Below are 16,178 nucleotides of genomic sequence, written 5' to 3'. Positions count from 1 at the left end.
GAATGAGTAAATAATGTCCCCTTGTAAAGGCCCACCCCAAGTAAAGGCCAACTGCAGTAACATTTCAGGGTTGAAACCCTGCTTCCTTCCTGCTAGGAGGTGCCATGTCATTTATTGAAAACAAAACAAAAACAAAACAAAACAGGGCAAACACATTTCTTAATAAGTGCAGTTTGTTAAAAGTTCTGTTAAAACATATGGGTCAAGGGGAAGTAAAAATAATCAGAGGATCACTGTAGGAAAAACCTTTAGGTCTGGCACTGGGAGACCTCTGGAGAGGAGCAGTGGGAGAAACTTCATGTTCTGAAGGGTAGGAGCCCCCCAACTCCCTTCTTCCCTCTCACCCGCTTAATCCCACCAGAAACTACCAAGACGCCCGGAATAAAAGGTTTCAAGTTCAATAGTCACACTCTCTCCAAATACAAAAAGCAGGTACAATTCAACTCAACACAGAAGCTTGTGTGCAAAGTTACGGGAAACTGAGACATTGTATAAAAAGTTAGGTTAAAGATGATTCTGTGGTTTTGTTTTGTGTGTGTTTTGAGGGTGTGGCTCTTCCTCTGTCACCTGAACTCAGCAAAGAAATGGTTATTCTGATGAAATATCAACAGCCGACCCACAGTAAAAACGGACAAGTTCTAAAAATTAAAAAAAAAAAAAAAAGCATAATTACCAAAAAAAAAAAAAAGGTCACTGCTTCCTCCCTCTGCATTTTGTTTTTTAAAACTTGTGTTTTTTTAAGTTTTTGATTTTTTTTTTTTAAATCCTGAAAAGTAGACAGTAAAACAGCTCCTGGAAGAATTTACAACCAACTGCATGAGAGTCTGGGAAGCTGAGGGGCTAGAGCAGGGCTGGGAGGAGAGGACAGGAAGGGGCCCTCCCCTCAGCCCTGTAGCCTTACTGTACGACCAAGGCAAGGGACGGGGGTCTTTAGTCAAAAAGTAGGAAGGGAGGAAGAGGAGGGTAGGGGGACGAACAGAAAGTAAAAGGTCATTGTTGCCTGTTTGAATCCAGAGGAAATGCCCGGCCCTGTGTGGGGGAAGAGCCCCTCAGAGGGGAGGCAGCCCTGGGAGGACCCATCCCCAGCACCACGGGACCCGGTGGGGGTGGACGAGGAGGGTCGAGGTGGGCGCTGGTGGAGGAAGCCGGCAGGGGCCTCCAGAACACACTGGCTACTGTGTGCTTGTGCCCCCCTGTGTGTTCCCGGAGTAGCTCCCGTAGTCATAGCTCCCGTAGTACGGCGGCCACTGGCCCTGGTTCTGGTAGTACTGGTTCCACTGCTGGGCGTACTGGGGAGAGAAACCAAGAACACCACGTGTGCATCCAGACCTGCATCCGGCCCCCCGCCTCCCCCCCCCAGGGTACAGTGACGACAGTCACACAGGTCTCCTGACAGAGAAACCAAGGTAGCTTGGGAGGACAAGTGAATGACCTGATGGAGCACGGGTGGGCAGTTAGAGACTGAAGCCCAGGTCTCCTGGCTTGCCAACCTACTGCCCTTTCAGGTATAGCTATACCGTGTGTTATACCACGATCAAAACACTCAAAGACAGGTACGGTGGCCTAGCATCAACCTATCAGAATGGACACTGGCCATGGTGCTGAAGCAGGGTTTGCGGCCCCCTTTGCTTGCTGCACTGGGTGAGGAACTAGAATGGCAGTTCCTACACATAGCAGCCAGTGTGGCAATGGTCACCAAATGGAATGGCTATACTAGATGGACACCAAAAGACTGCCCATCGTTTTAGGGATAAGCAGGGACATGAGTCTGGGAATACACACCCGTGTGGGGCCCCATTCTACCTTCCCTGCTTCTGGCACTTACCTGTTGATACTGGTTATAGCCGGGCTGAGGGTAGGTCTGTGCCGCGGGGGGCGGTGGTGGGGTGTAAGGGGCTGGATTGTAGCCGCCGTAGCTCCCATAGTTGTAGGCAGGTGGTGGAGGAGGTGGAGGTGGTGGGGCTGTGTAGCCCTGGCTGTACCCTCCCTGGTTGTAGGGAGGTGGCTGGCTGTAACTCGGCTGGAAAGCAGGAGGGGAAAAAAAAACAGGTCTCTGTGAAATAGCTAGCTCAGCTGGGATGGAGGAAGGGCCTGTGTAAGCAGTGAGCCCACAAAGGAATGTCCCCCTGGGGAGGTTGTTTGAGGGCCAAGAAGGGGGTGGGTCAGCTCTGTGACCTGGCAGGACAGGGGAGGGTGCAGAGCTCTATCCTGGACTCTAATCCCAGGCCTGAGACCCTTGGGAGCAAGGCACACAGTATCTCTTGAAAACCTAGGTGTTTCCCTACCCCCTGCCCCTGTAAAATGAGAATTACAACAGGACTACCCCTTTGGACTGTGTTGCATATTCAGTATGCTTATGTGCACACTCCATTGAACACAATAAACAGTGGTATTTGTTACAGGAAGACCAGCTAAGGAAAACAGTAGTGGCAATTTCCTAAGTGCTCCCCATGTCCAGGCTGTATCCTTAACTCATCTGACCCCTGATCAACTCTCTGAGGTAGGTTCCATTGGCTTTGTTTTATAGAGAAGGAAAGTGAGGCCAGGGAGGTGAAATCAACAGGGCCGAAGTCACACGGGCAAAAAGTCGTGACTTGCCTCCAGGTCCACCTATTTCCACAGCCTTACCTGCAAAGCTATATCGTTATCTTTCCCTCACAGCAAACCTTGGAAGTGAGTTCTACTAACAACTCCAGGCCTTTATGAGGAAAACAAGGTTCTGAGAGGTAAAGCTGTTTGTCCAAGGTCACAAAACCAGAAGGTTGTGAGGCTGGAGTTTGAATTTGTATCTGCCCAACTCCTGTTCTAGCAAATATTCTGGTTACACGGGCTAGACCATACACCTGTTATCTCCTGGCAGTTGCCTCCAGGCCTGGCTAGTGGAATGCGCACAGTAAATGGGGACTGCTGGTTACAGGGCCCATGCACATCAGAGCCAAGAACCGACTCTCTGAGAACTTGAACTGAGCCTGGAGCTGCTTAGCAGTGAAGCTCTCAGGGCAGACGTCAAGTTCTCACCAACCTCAGGGTCTGTCTCCACATCCTGAAGACAAAGCCTGGGCAAGGGGTAACTCCAATGCAGTGCTCTCTTGGGAATTCATTGAGGCCAGTGACAATATAGCCAAGAGAAATGCATTTGCTCGTGGGACAACATAGTTGGCCCCGAGGAGGGTGACAGAACAGGTAGGTTCCCGATTTACTCTGAGTCTGGAAGGATCTGGGAATATCTAGAGTCTGTCCCAGCTGAAAGCACTGGCAACAAAGGGAGAAAGGGCAGGGCTGTAGGAAAGTGAGGACCTGTGGCCCCACCTCCTCTCACCTCTCACACACACACACGCACGCACGCTCATCCTCTCACCTGTGGAGGGCTGTAGCTGCTGACAGGAGGGGTGCTGGTACTGGCGCTTGAGCCGGGGATGTTGCTGTTCTTGCTGTAGCCGCTGGCCCCTGGGGGGTTCCTGGCAGGGCTGTAGGTGGGTGGCGGTGGAGGCTGCTGTGGTGGCGGCTGTGGTGGTGGCGGCTGCTGTGGGGGGGGCTGTTGCTGGGGAGCCCGGTTGTAGCTGCCTCGGTTGTTGGAGTTGTTGTTGTCCCGGTTGTTGTTACCCCAGCGGTTCTGGTTGTAGCCACCACCTCCACTGCGGTTGAAACCTGCATTGGAGAAGCAGGTAAGAGGCCCCACTGTTCCCTGATTGGTTGAGACCCTCAGGAGTCAGGCCGTCTTGGGGACTGCTGTGGCTCCAGTGACCACGCACAGAGCAGGTCCAGTAAACAAGTCAAGCACCCGCTCTGGCCTTCCCCAGAGCCCTGGGAGCGCCCAGTCATCAAGGCCTGCTGACAGGTTTGTCCTGCCCATTGGACTGTGGGCCTGGAACCGGAGCTGTCTTGGTTTCCACTGTGTCTCCAACATCTAAGTGCTTAGCCAAATGAGCCAGACTCTCCTGAGCCTTTGGCCCAGAACCCTTTCCCCAATCCATTCCTGCTGGCTTCAGGACCTTAGCTTAGGCATTAGCACTTCTGGGGGCCTTTCCTGAGCCCTGCTCCCTTGCAGGCTGAATCACTGGAGCTCACTGTACCCCTGGGGTTTCCCATGCAGCCCAGCATCCTTCTGGACTGTCACTAAAGGGTGACAGTGTGTGGGTCATGGCTCTGTCCCCTAAACCATCCAACACAAGACTGAAACAGAGTAGGGCATGCTTATTAAAATCACGACCATGCACTTCAGACGCAGCATAACTTAGTGACTAAGAACTTGGGCTTTGGATCCATCACTTGATACCAACAACAGATTCACCTGGGTCAATCGAGCAAATTAATCTCTCCAAGCCTGTTTATCCATTTGTTTTAGAAGCAAAAACAGTCCTAATATTTGCCTTGTGCCAGGTCCTGGGACACAGGACTGGCCCCTCTTCTGAAGGAGCTCATGGTCAGATGAGGGGTGGGAAAGACTCACAAAAGTAATAGTAATGTGACACACAAATGGGCAAGGCCTTCAGGGGTAATATTGGTGGGGGGACGGCAAGGAAGAGATGACAGTGGGAGTTTCCCTGAGGCCCCACACTTTGATTTATCTCAGTTCCCTACCAGGGCTCAGCCCACAGCTGGTGCCAAGGAAATGTCATCTGCCGACTGAGCAAACAGTCAACCCTGAGGCGGAACCACAAGTAGGAGAGTTCATTGTGAGATGTCTCACCTCCTCGGTAGTTGCCTCCTCCACTGCTGCCGCCTCCTCGATTTTGGAAGCCTCCTCGGTTGCCCCCTGGGGGCCCTCGGTTGTCATAGCGCTGGAAACCGCCGCCACCCCCGCGGCCCCGGAAGCCGCCCCCGCCCCGGCTGTCAAAGCGCTTCTCAGGCGGCGGGCCGGCCCTGCGGCCCTCCTCGTTGTACTGCCTCACCAGCTTGTCTGCCTCCTCTCGCTGCAGCTCGATGAACAGCACCTCGTCCAGGAAGTCCCCGACATCGGGCAACGTGAAGTTGGCTAGGAGGAAAGGAGGGTGCCAGAGGGACAGGAAAGGCAGTCAGTACCTTCCGAGGGTCAGTCTCCTTCACCCCCAGGACACTGGTCTGCCAGAAGGGAGGAGTAGGGGACCACAGTGTGAGCAACAGAGGAGAGAGAGTCCCAAGCTCTGCCTCCCTGACAACAATCAGCAGCTAACAATGACCCTCTTCTCCTTTTTCTGAAGAGGTGACTAAGCTCCACCAAACCAGTATTTGATACCCCAGGGAACAAGCCAGTCAAGGGGAATCACCATCCTTGTTTTTTATGGAGAAGCCTCACTGAGGCTTGCTCAGCCGCCCACCCAGTGGGTGCCAGAGGCAGAAGACCATGCGGGTCTCTAGCATCTGTTTCTACACACCCTCTCCCGCATCCTGCCCGAGCCCCATTTAATCTGAAAAGCCTGCCCCCACAGGGATATGGGCAGCTCTTCCAGTTACAGCTGTACTACACAGGCAAGGGACAAAGCAAAAGCAAAGAAGTAACAAAATCAAAAAAAGAATACTCAAGGAGTTGGGTGGAAAAAACGGGATAAGGCACTTTTCCCCTTAAGGGCCTTGCCACGATGTCCCTCTGGGAACCGCTCATCTCCTACCTTTCATTTCTAAGACTGCGTGATCTGGGACATCCTTCCCTTCTTCATCAGTTCGCTTTATTGTTCGGTCTTTCAGGTCCTCGTCAGTGGGACAAATTACAATAGCTTTGCGCTGGAAGCCTTCAAATGGTCTCATTTTTCGTCTCTGGGCTGACCCATAAACATTTGTCTAGGGGTAGGTATCAGAAGAGGCAAGAGGTGGCACATTACAAGTTGGTTTTTCCTCTGTGGGGTATTATGTGGGCCAGGGAGTGAGAAAAGGATACCAGTTCTCCTAAGCAGAGAAACTCAGGAAACTGCTCCTTCTTCACTTCTAAGATTCTTCCCTCAGAAAACGAAGTGACTTGACAAAGTGGCTGCTGACAGTCATAGGACAGGAGATTCCTAATGTCTGGGCTCTGCTTTTTAATCCCATTTGTTCTTGGTATTGTACATTACAGCTCTCTTGGCTCCTATTCTAAAAGTAGCATATGCTTACCATAAAAAAAATTCAGAGTACAAGGTGTAAAGTGTAGAGTAAGAAGCCTTTCATCCACCTACTGCTGCTATTCCTACTTCCCAGAGATGACCTGTATTGAATTTCTTATGTATTTTTAGAAATATCTGTGTGATTCTTAAAGCCAATGGACTCAAACAACACACACTCTCCGGAAGCCTTTTTTTCACTCAACATTTATCATTTTTCTGTGCTGGTGCTCTCCCGTTTTTTGGCCATGCTGTGCAGCTTGCATGATCTGAAGTTTGCCAACCAGGGATTGAACCCCGGCCCTAGGAAGCAAAAGCACCAAGTCCTAACCACTGAACTGCCAGGGAACTCCCTGGTTTCTCCTTTATTCTTTGTAGAACAGATGCTGTAATTAGCCAGCCCCTTTGACAGTTGTGTAGATCATTTTCATCAACACTGTGGTTCTTTTGTCCCCTTAGTCCTGCTCTGAAACACCAGCTGCACCCACAAGCTTCTAAACTAGGGTGCTTGACAAGCCAATAGCTTGTACTGTTTGCAAGTGCAGTTTTGCTAATAACTTTCTCTTTGCTTCTTCTAGGTGATGATTAGGTGCGTCCTGGGCTGGTGCTGGCAGAGAGCGGTGCTCTAGGACACACCTGATTGAGAGCACAACAGGTTCCATTCACTGTGTACCTCCCACATGCTGGGCCCTTTGGGACCGGGGCCCAGATCTATCAAACCCCAGTGGTCCAAGGACTCAGCCTATGGACCTGAATCACTTGGAGACACTGAGAAAGACAGCAGCTGGAACCCCCCTATAGGGGTCCTCCTCAACCCCAGTCTCTGAAGTGGGGCCCAGACACACATACGGGTGTCCTTTTCACACAACAGAGCTGGAGTGATAAGGAATACTGCATTTAAACAACTTTCAGTGGCCCTGAAAGGTAATCAGGGGAGAAGCCACAGAGGGGAACAAACCTGTAAAGAGGCCTGCATCCACAAACAGACAAACAAATGTTATGTTTTGAAGATGCAGCCTAGTGGGGTGGAAAAAGCCCAGCATCAAGTATCCAGTGTGGCTACTCGCTCACCACGGCCAGTCTGTGTTGTTGCTTCATCCATGAAATGCGGGAGAAAAGCCTCTCTCCTAGACTTGGCGAAGACTGAGCAGAAAAAGGACCACAAAGCATCTAACCATGTGTGAGGGATCCCTGGAGTAGGGGCTCTGTTGTGGCCTCCAGGATGGAAGCTGCCCAGACAGAGGTCAGTGGTGCAGAGCAGAAGCTTGGCACACCCTGGATCTAATGTGACCTTGTCAAGTCACACCACAGGGCCCTGAGGGTGTGACTTCCTCTCAGAGCCTCAGTCTGCCTATCTACTAAGTTTCAAATCCTGCAAGGGGAAAATAAGAGGAAAATCATATGGTCACTACTAAGACTGAAGGAGCTCAGGCAAGTAAAGCCCTTGCTTAGTCCAGGGTCTGGCTCACAGCTGACACTCAACAAACAAAGGTCATGGTTGGTGTGAGGTGGCTATCACTGAGCGGGCTGCACTGGCTCTTCTCGCTGTATGGTTGAGTTCAAGCAACCCAGACCAGGCGAAGGTCAAGCTACGGTGATTTCCCATCAGAAGGGTAGGAACGGCGAGTCAGGGTGGAAATCTAGGCTCTGGAGAAGAGGCTCGAGGTTGAAATCGCAGCTGTGCCCTCTATTTGTGAGGATGTAGACAAGCCACCTAATTAGTCTGAGTCTCAAATTTCTGCATCTGAAAGACAGAGATCTTATCACCCTCCCTCTGGCTCTGGTGGGAATTTGCAGATGTGGAAATGTCTGGCAGGGAAAGAAGTCTGAAATTGGGGCCAGCAGGACTGATGCTGTCCTGGGGAGGCTTCCCAATAGGGAGCATCAAGGAAAGTTAAGTTTGAGGAGAAGATGAAACACGAGAGAGCCTATTCCAAAAACACGAGGAACAGAAGCTGGGATGTGGGTCAGCCAGAGGCCAGAGACCGCAGTGCACACCTGTTGGGAGATCTGGTTGTGGGTGTAACTGTTCTCTAAACCAACCTGACCCCATGGTTCTGACACACACAGCATTTAGAGGGTCTTCCTTGTTCTCTAGGGAAAATGTCTCAACCTTCATTAGGGGTGGGGTGAAGGCATACACGTGTATGCCATACATCTGTGCCTTGAGCCACACAAATGGTGAAAAAGCACAATGGTTACAAAGGCAAAGTCAAGTCCTTCTCGCTGCTCTTCATAGGCTCCATTCCTAAACGCGAATCAGGTGGCGCCTGGTCATTGGAAAGAATTTGACTTCCAGCTAAATAATGAAGCTTCCGCCTGGCACATAACCCAGATGGGTGGGTGTCAGGGGTGAGTGTGGCCCCAGACATTCTGTGGACAACTGATTCCACTGTTTGCTTGCCCATAAGAAATGATCAGCAATCCTATTCTGATTCCTCTGAACCTCAAGGACGTGGATAAACGCCTCTTGGAGGTTTTCTATGAAGCAGACCCGCCCTGTCCATGTCCGGATGAAGAGACAGAGAAGAGAAGCACTGCTGTCCAGAGGGGCCAGTCCCCACAGCTTCTTGATGGGAGGGAGGGGGAAGAGCAGACGGGACTCAACAGCTGGCCTCTGTCCTGGGAAGAGGCTAGACACTGAGGGATGGCTCCTCAGACACTTCAGAGCTGAGGTGCTGAGAATCCTCGTGGTGACAGTTTTGAAGACTGCACCTCCCTCCCCTCACTCCTTGGCTTGGGGAAAGGAAGAAGAGCATCTAAGCCACACCAGCAAAAATGCAAATACTTGGCTTTCCTAGAGGGAAGGGAGTTAGCTGTTGGTGGCTGTTGCCACAGCAAACACAGTGAGGTCAGAGCCCCTGGGCTGGCCCGGCACTGCTGTGGTCACTGGGGGCTGCTGGTGGCTGTTGCTAGGAGACCAACACAACAGCTAGGTCAGCTTTTCCAGCTGTGTGGGCTCCTGCTGCCTCGTTCCTGCTTCTCTCAGTCCCACCCTGCTTGAAGATGCTGACTTGAAGGAGGTCTGGGGCTGTCTGTGTTCCCTGGCCTCCTGGCTACTCCCATTACTCTGTGATGTGGGCCAAAGGACAGGGGTTGGGTTTCTCAGAGCAGCTGCCTGGGTAGTTTTGGTGTGTGACAGTCTGGGGCAGGCAGGAGGGAACAAAACAGGCTGCTCACAGCCTGAAATCTCTAAGAGACACTGTCTCCTGTCAACTGTCCCCCTTCTACAACTCAACAAGATCAGGCTGGCAGCAGGAGAAACATGTGTGAATCCCACAGAAGCAAGCTTAAAGCTGTTGACCGAAGAGTTCACTCTGGGCTCAGCATGAGGTAAACCCAGTAGAATGAACCACATGTGCAGACACAGAACTGGCTAGAGTGTCAACAATGGAATGGGCTGAGGTTCTGGGGTTGGGGAGGATAGAAGAAACACCCTCTTCTCCTTGTGGACACATGCCTGTCCACAAGAGGCAGTTTACTTTGCGTCCTCACAGTAGCCCTGGGTCTCTGTTTCAGGCAAAGGCATGGCACCTGCCCACAGGGATGCTAAGCAGGAGCACAACCACCTTGAGTTGAGACAAGGTTAATGACGCTGTCATATCGTAGCCTCCGATCATTTGCCTGGCCTGGCTCTGGGTTGCTGGATTCCTAAGAGGAGAACTAGCCTCAGACCTCAACTCTGGGAGTGGCCTAGGCTCTTCTCAGAAGCCTCTAGGAGGGCAGGTCTGCTGTCTCACTGAGGCCAGCTCTTGCTCTGCATCTGGTAGGCCAGGGATAGGCCAGGCAGTCTCCCATTCCAGAGGATTCCCACTGGCAACAGAGGACCCAAAAGAGCCACTTGAAGCAGTGTGGCCTACTGCTACTTTTTCTCCTCAGCTGTTCCACAGCTCTGACACCCACAGGATCTGAAAAGGACACTCAGGTCACCATGTAATGAAAGCAAAAGACACACCCCCACCTCAAAACCTGGCCTTTCCTGGCTTCTGCAGGCACATACCCCTTTCAAGAAGGGGCATTTCTGGGGTCAAATTAGGTAACAGGAAACCCAGAAAACCCAGACGTGGGGAGGTCAGACCACTCAGGAAAAACCAGAAAAAGACAGTGCTGGGCTGAGATCCAGGGACTGCAGGGACTCTGCCTGCAGTCCCAATGCTGGCTCTGGGAACCCAATCTAAGTTAGGAGTCAGCTGCACATCGACCTACCCCTCATTGCCAAGGTTGGTGGGGGAGGAAATGCCAGGATCTGGCCTGGAGCCTGCTATGAATCTTCTATACACACATCTACCCACACAGGCTTTCCTGGAATACCCTTTTTGATGTTTAAGCCAAAACAGGTCAAACCACTGGCTTCAGACCTCTTCCCAGGCCTCAGTAACCTCTAGTTTGGGGCCCCAAGTCAATCCTCTAATCTGTGGTGAGCCAGAGAACCCTCCTCCCCACCCCACCTCACCTTCAGAGTTTGTGTTCTGTTGCCTTGCTGTTGGCCTGGAGCACTTGGCCTGACCTGCATGTTCCTTCACCAGGAGGCCAGCAGCCCTGGAGACCACAGGGGCACCTGGAGAAGCCCTGGACCCTGTCCTGAGCGAGCCGGTGGCACAAGCCAAAAGGGCCAACAGTGAGTCTTTACAGTGCCCTGCAGTTCTATGCCTGGCTGAGGGGTTGGGGGCCTGACCTTCAGAGAAAGCACATTTTGCAATGTTGGACGGAGATGTTAAGACAATTTACCCCTAGGATTATAAACATTTTAGACCACATTCTTTCCTCTATATGTGAAATGGGTTTCACAGCTGATTTAACTAGCAAACTGAGAAAAAGGGAGGCAGAGAATACTTGTGGTATCCAAAAAAATAATTCTCAAGGTATGGACTACAATTCCAAAATGCCCTGACAAGAAATGGGGCAAGGTGACGCCAGGGTTAATTTAAACAAAGTCTTCAAAGGGGAAGAAGGCTGGCTATACCCATTACTGATGGGGCTGGACTGGGGCAGCAACCCTGAGTGGCTCTTGGACTACCCTGTGCCCCTCTCCCATAAATGCAGTCTAAACATTGGCCCAATTAGTTGTTTTATCAAAATTTAGTATTATGGGATCATGTCTGCCTTCACAAATGTGAGTCTTTAGGGCTTAATCCCAGGGTTGCAGGATCGGTCACGAGATAAAAGTACACCTTTCCAGGGAACTCCTTGGTGATCCAGTGGATAAGACTCCACATTTCCATTTCCACTATGTGTGCGGGGGTGGGGTGGGGTGGGGGGTAGGGAGAGAGTGCGTTTGATCCTTGGGGAACTAAGCCCCCCCCCCCATGCTGCACAGTGGGGCCAAGAAAAAAAAAAACACTTGTAAAAAAATTTAAAAGTACACCTTTTTCATGTTCACCTTCCAGAAAAGCAGAACCCAGTGTAAATCTTGTATCTCCACCATGACAGAAGAGTATCAACAGTATTGCAGTTTTGGCCAACTTTCAGTTTTCTAGTATAATTGTTTCATCAGCAAACCAGATTTCCACTCTCAGTATCTAACTGGCGAGACTGTGTAATTTACCTGTCATGGAGAACCATCACCAACTAGTAGTCTTTTTTTTGTCTTAAGTTCTGTGTGTTCCTTTCAAAGGTTGGATATTAAGGAATCAATTTTTCAACTCTGAACACTAGATTACCAGTGTATTATAAAAGGATATAATGCAGGAACAACCTGATGGAACAGACGCAAAGGGCAAGCTATGTGGAACGTGCCACCCTCCCCGAATCTCCACTGTTCACCAACCCAGAAGCTCCAGCTTGTTTTCTCTAAGATGTTCTCTCCTATACAAAAGCACCTTGATCTCTTGGGAGTTTCCAACCACCTTTGTTTTCTTTCTAAAAGGTCGTGAGTTAGTTGGATGAATAATGGATCTATCGCTGCTCCACATGGCTTGTGGGATCTTAGTTCCTCCACCAGGAATTGAAAACAGGGGCCTCCTGCAGTGGAGTGCAGAGTCCTAATCACTGGACCACCAGGAATTCTTTTCAACCACCTTTCTGATCAGTCAATCACTAAAGCCAGCTCCAACCTCACCAGGAGCCCTTTAAACTCATGGTAACCAAGTACCCAGGGCCACACTCATGGAAGGCACTCCAGTTAAGGCTGCCAGGTCAGCAGTGCTACTTAGTTTATATATTTGCACACTTAGACAAAACCTGCTACTTGAGAAAGACTTCAGGACAAATATCAAGGATGATGTCTCACACGTGGTGCTAACGAGGAACTTTAACCGTTTGGGTCGCTCATACTTTTAATGTGAAGAACCCTGCTCTTCACTGAAATGCAGGTAGAAAATACATGACATATACATGTACCTGATAGTCATAAGAACATGCCGAGAGAGGCTGGGACAGACCCATTCTGTAGATTAACAACAATCTCCAGTTCCTACATGCCAGTCTCCATGTTAGGTGTGTGAGCACCATTCTGAGCTCTGTTTTCCAGATCAGGAGACTTAACAGTCAAAGGATAAAGTCTGCTGCCCAAAGGCATGCAGCTAGCAAGTGGCAGAGCTGGGATTCAAGCCCAGGTCTGCTTGGCTCAGAAATCTAAGCTTTTCCATCTCACACAATTGCTCTCACCTGACGATATTCTTTTGGGCTGCTGGGGGCTTGAGCCAGGTCTGGATCGCTGCCCCCTGACCCCCGGCAGACTGGACTCAGAAAGCTATGTCAAGACTCTGGGACTTTGCCACCACATATAGCTGACCTCTGACCAATACTGTAGTCCAAGAGCATTACGGGGAAAAAAAAAAAGGAGAGAGGACTTCCCAGGTACCCAAAAGGCCCCTTCCCTCTCCTGGGGTACGAAGGTCACCAGTAAGTACCTGATCTAGGATATAGTTGCGCTTCTTGCGGGCAGCAATCTGGATGAGACGGTTGAGGCACTGAGTGGCCTGCTGGATCAGGACATCCCAGCGGCCGGCATAGTTTCGCTGACGGCGTAGGCCCATTACCTGTGGGCAGGGAGTGGTGAGGGGTGGGTGGGGGTCCTGTTTGCTAGGCAGCAGGCAGGGAGCAGGGCGGGGCGGGTAAAGAGAGAGGGGCTGTGCTTACCCGCATCTTATCCATGATGGCATTGGTACCCAGGATGTTGTACTTCTTGGAGGGGTTGGAGGCTGCATGTTTGATGGCCCACGTGGTTTTCCCAGCAGCGGGCAGGCCCACCATCATTAGAATCTACGAAAACAGGACCAAGAGGGGCGCGGTGAACAGTGTGTACCACGGCAGCCTGGCATCACCACTCGCTGGGGACCGTGAGGGTGACTCTAAACCTCACAGCCATCTCTGGGAAATGGAAGCAGTTAACAGTGTCTACCTCATAGTATTGCTGTTGGGAGTGAAACAGGATGAGGGTTGTGAGACTTTCAGCAGAGGGCCTGCTGTTACCATGAATATTAACATTTCTGTTTAGGCAGCATTCAGGGGTGTCTGACAGGGAAAGGCCCACGGAATAGGCACAAGGAGTGGTACAACATTCCTGGAGTCTCAGATGGCGACAAATGTATGTGCAAGGACAAGCACCATTTCTAATTAGTACATTTAAAATTTGGCAAACACTGGATGCAAGTGAAATGTCCAAGAAGAGGAAAATAGTTTGTGAGGTTACTAACAACAAATTTCAAAGAGGTGTTCACGTAGTTAAGATAAAAGCACACCAAAAAATGTAAAGTGAAAGGGCAGGGTATCAAAATGCTTACTTATACTGTAAGATCTCAATAATAAAATGTGTGTAAAACCAGTACCTAATACAGAAAAAAGCATAGGATAAACTTCAAAACACTTAAAAGGAGACATTTGTAGATGGTGGAATTACGGGAAACTCTCCTTTATATTTCCTTTATATTAATTTTCTAGAATAAACGCAAATCACTTATACACCAGAAAAAACAAAAAAAATTATTTGAGAACCAAGACCAGGAGTACAGCTTTTGCAGCCGAATCAGCTCCAAGCCCAGGTGCCATTTTGGTTCTCAGACAGGCTTGGGCAGGAGTGTGGAGCCACACAACCTCCTCCAAGAACCTGCTCACCAGAAAGTGCCTTCGCATCCTTTTCCTGCTGGACGGCCTCCTTTCTCAAGATTCTGACCTCACTTGAGGAGCACTGTGGCAACTTCTGGGATCTTTCTGGTATTTAGTTACGATAGCCCTGCCCTCTTTGGCCTAAGCCACGCCCACACCCCCTCACTCTCCCCGAAACTAGGCAGCTCTGCCACACTCAGCTGCGGGCAGGCCTCCTGTCTAGGCAGCAGCATGGCTCTGCAGAGGCAGCCACCCAGGCAGGCTTCCAGGCCCCTCACCTCACACTCTGCCTTGCTCTTTGGTCCGACGGTGCCCCGGATGCGCTCACTCAGGGGAAGGTGCTGGATGAAGGTGAAGCCTGGGAGGACGGAACAGTAGGGCTCTGCCCGCTGCCCGAAATTGAACTCCACCGCACAGTTCTTCACCAGGACGTGAGGGTAGAGCGCCTGACCCCCTAAGGCTTCCTTCTGGATTCGGAAGGCAATGCCCATCCACTTCCCATTTTTGGTGAAGGAAAGTTCCACGTCATTTCCACATTCAAAGTCCTAGGGAAAAAAATCCAAAGAAAAGTAAGTTCCAATGCTCTGCGTAAGGTACCAGGAACCATGAGTCAGGGAGCAGATGTAGGGGGTGGAAACAGCTTTGACCCAGATTCAAGTGCAGCCCTCCTCAACAGCCCAAGGCCCTCTTTGGCCATAACCCAGAAGTGGATGTGAAGTGTTTAATTTTAGGAAGTTCCAAGTATTTGAGTCTTGTGCCTAGCCTGAGATGGAGAGGAGGCTGTCCTGTCCATTCTCAACTCCCACAAGATAATGGCTGGAAAGAAATTTACAGCAGGACCTGTTAAGCCAAGCCTGGCTCCACAAGTGCATCCATTTATATGTTCAACACGTGCTCCCTGAGTTCCTGCTCTTCTTGATGCATATTCTAGTCATCTGAACCTAACAAGAGCTCAGAGCCTAGTGGGGAACCAGACAAGGACATTATCCTAAATCAGTGAGAACACACACGCAGGATCAAGATTCTCTGAGGAGGAACCTGTAAGCCAAGTCCTGAGTAATAAATGGGAACGAGCCAAGTTTTGGGTGAGAAGACAGTCCTAAAGAGAAGTGATTATGTACAAATCTGGCAGTGAGAGGACACAGGGTCAGACTGGCTGAAGCATAAAGAACTGGGAGGTGGTAATTTCAGGTACAGCTGGATAGCTGGAAGGGACCATATTCATTAATTCAACAATTCATTGAGTCCTTACTGATCAGCTGAGGTTTAGTGTCAAGATCCTGTTTAGGAAGGTAGATGGCTTTAGTTCTACCATTTACCACATCTTCAGTTTCCTTATCAAAAAAGATTCCATAATATAGCAGAGTTGTGCTAAGGACTAAACAGATTAATTTATTTCCTACAGAATGAGAGCACGAGTGGGGGGTCTCACTCCCAGATGCCAGACACTGCTCTGGACTGAAGTGTGGGGGTGGGGAAGGAGTTTGAATTTCTGCTAATTGCAGCAGAGCAGAGCCTCTGACTTGTTCCTAAGAGCAGAACTCCCTGGTCAAAATTGTGTTTCACAAAGATCACTTCAGCTGGAGGGCAAAGGTTAATAATTAAGGAAGACTCAAAATTTGGGGTCATACAGCAGACGGGAGCAAAGGCTGAGTTGTATTCCTTTCCCTCCTGCATGCAGAGACAATCTTGGGACTTGCCTTTGAGCAGCTGTGAAAGCCCCCTTCCCCTAAGGAGACTCCTCGCCACCCTCCTCAGTGGTCACGGGGCATAGTTCTACATGGTCCTTTGTGTCTGTAAGTACCCATACAGGTAGAGATCACACAGGGCAGACACACAAACATCTGCTGGACTAAATCCTGCCTCAATCCCTGCAGTATGGTCCCTCCCGTGTCTTCTCACCTGAGCAAGAATGGCCCAGGTCACTTTTGCTCTGTTGTGGAAATGAACATGACAGGGGCTAACCTTTTTTATGTCCACCAGCTTCACTATAGGAACTTACCTCACTGTATGGAAACCAGCACCCTCAAGTGACAAACCCAGCACAACAGGGCCAACAGTCAAGGACACAAGTCTAAC

At 50.3% G+C, this 16,178-nt stretch overlaps 1 protein-coding gene across 5 annotated transcripts in view; it reads right to left on the bottom strand.

The window, feature by feature from the left end:
* Positions 1–62: 62 nt before the first annotated feature.
* HNRNPUL1 (heterogeneous nuclear ribonucleoprotein U like 1) overlaps positions 63–16,178 on the bottom strand; it is a 34,037-nt gene continuing 17,921 nt past the window's right edge. For 3 of the 5 annotated variants that reach the window (XM_043899242.1, XM_043899244.1, XM_043899245.1), the window contains exons 8-15: positions 14,378–14,644; positions 13,134–13,256; positions 12,905–13,033; positions 5,589–5,757; positions 4,893–4,975; positions 3,359–3,648; positions 1,826–2,020; positions 63–1,289 (exon numbers count right to left, since the gene is read on the bottom strand). In XM_043899242.1, coding sequence (XP_043755177.1) covers positions 935–1,289; positions 1,826–2,020; positions 3,359–3,648; positions 4,893–4,975; positions 5,589–5,757; positions 12,905–13,033; positions 13,134–13,256; positions 14,378–14,644 — 1,611 coding nt within the window. In that variant the 3' untranslated portion in view covers positions 63–934. Of the gene's footprint in view, positions 1,290–1,825; positions 2,021–3,358; positions 3,649–4,690; positions 4,976–5,588; positions 5,758–12,904; positions 13,034–13,133; positions 13,257–14,377; positions 14,645–16,178 lie in introns of all 5 variants that reach the window. The other 2 variants (XM_043899246.1, XM_043899243.1) reach the window with 1 other exon arrangement.

The sequence above is a fragment of the Cervus elaphus genome, chromosome 4, assembly GCF_910594005.1.
Source record: "Cervus elaphus chromosome 4, mCerEla1.1, whole genome shotgun sequence".
In the NCBI taxonomy this organism is placed as follows: domain Eukaryota; kingdom Metazoa; phylum Chordata; class Mammalia; order Artiodactyla; family Cervidae; genus Cervus; species Cervus elaphus.
This window is presented reverse-complemented; position numbering and strand designations above follow the sequence as displayed.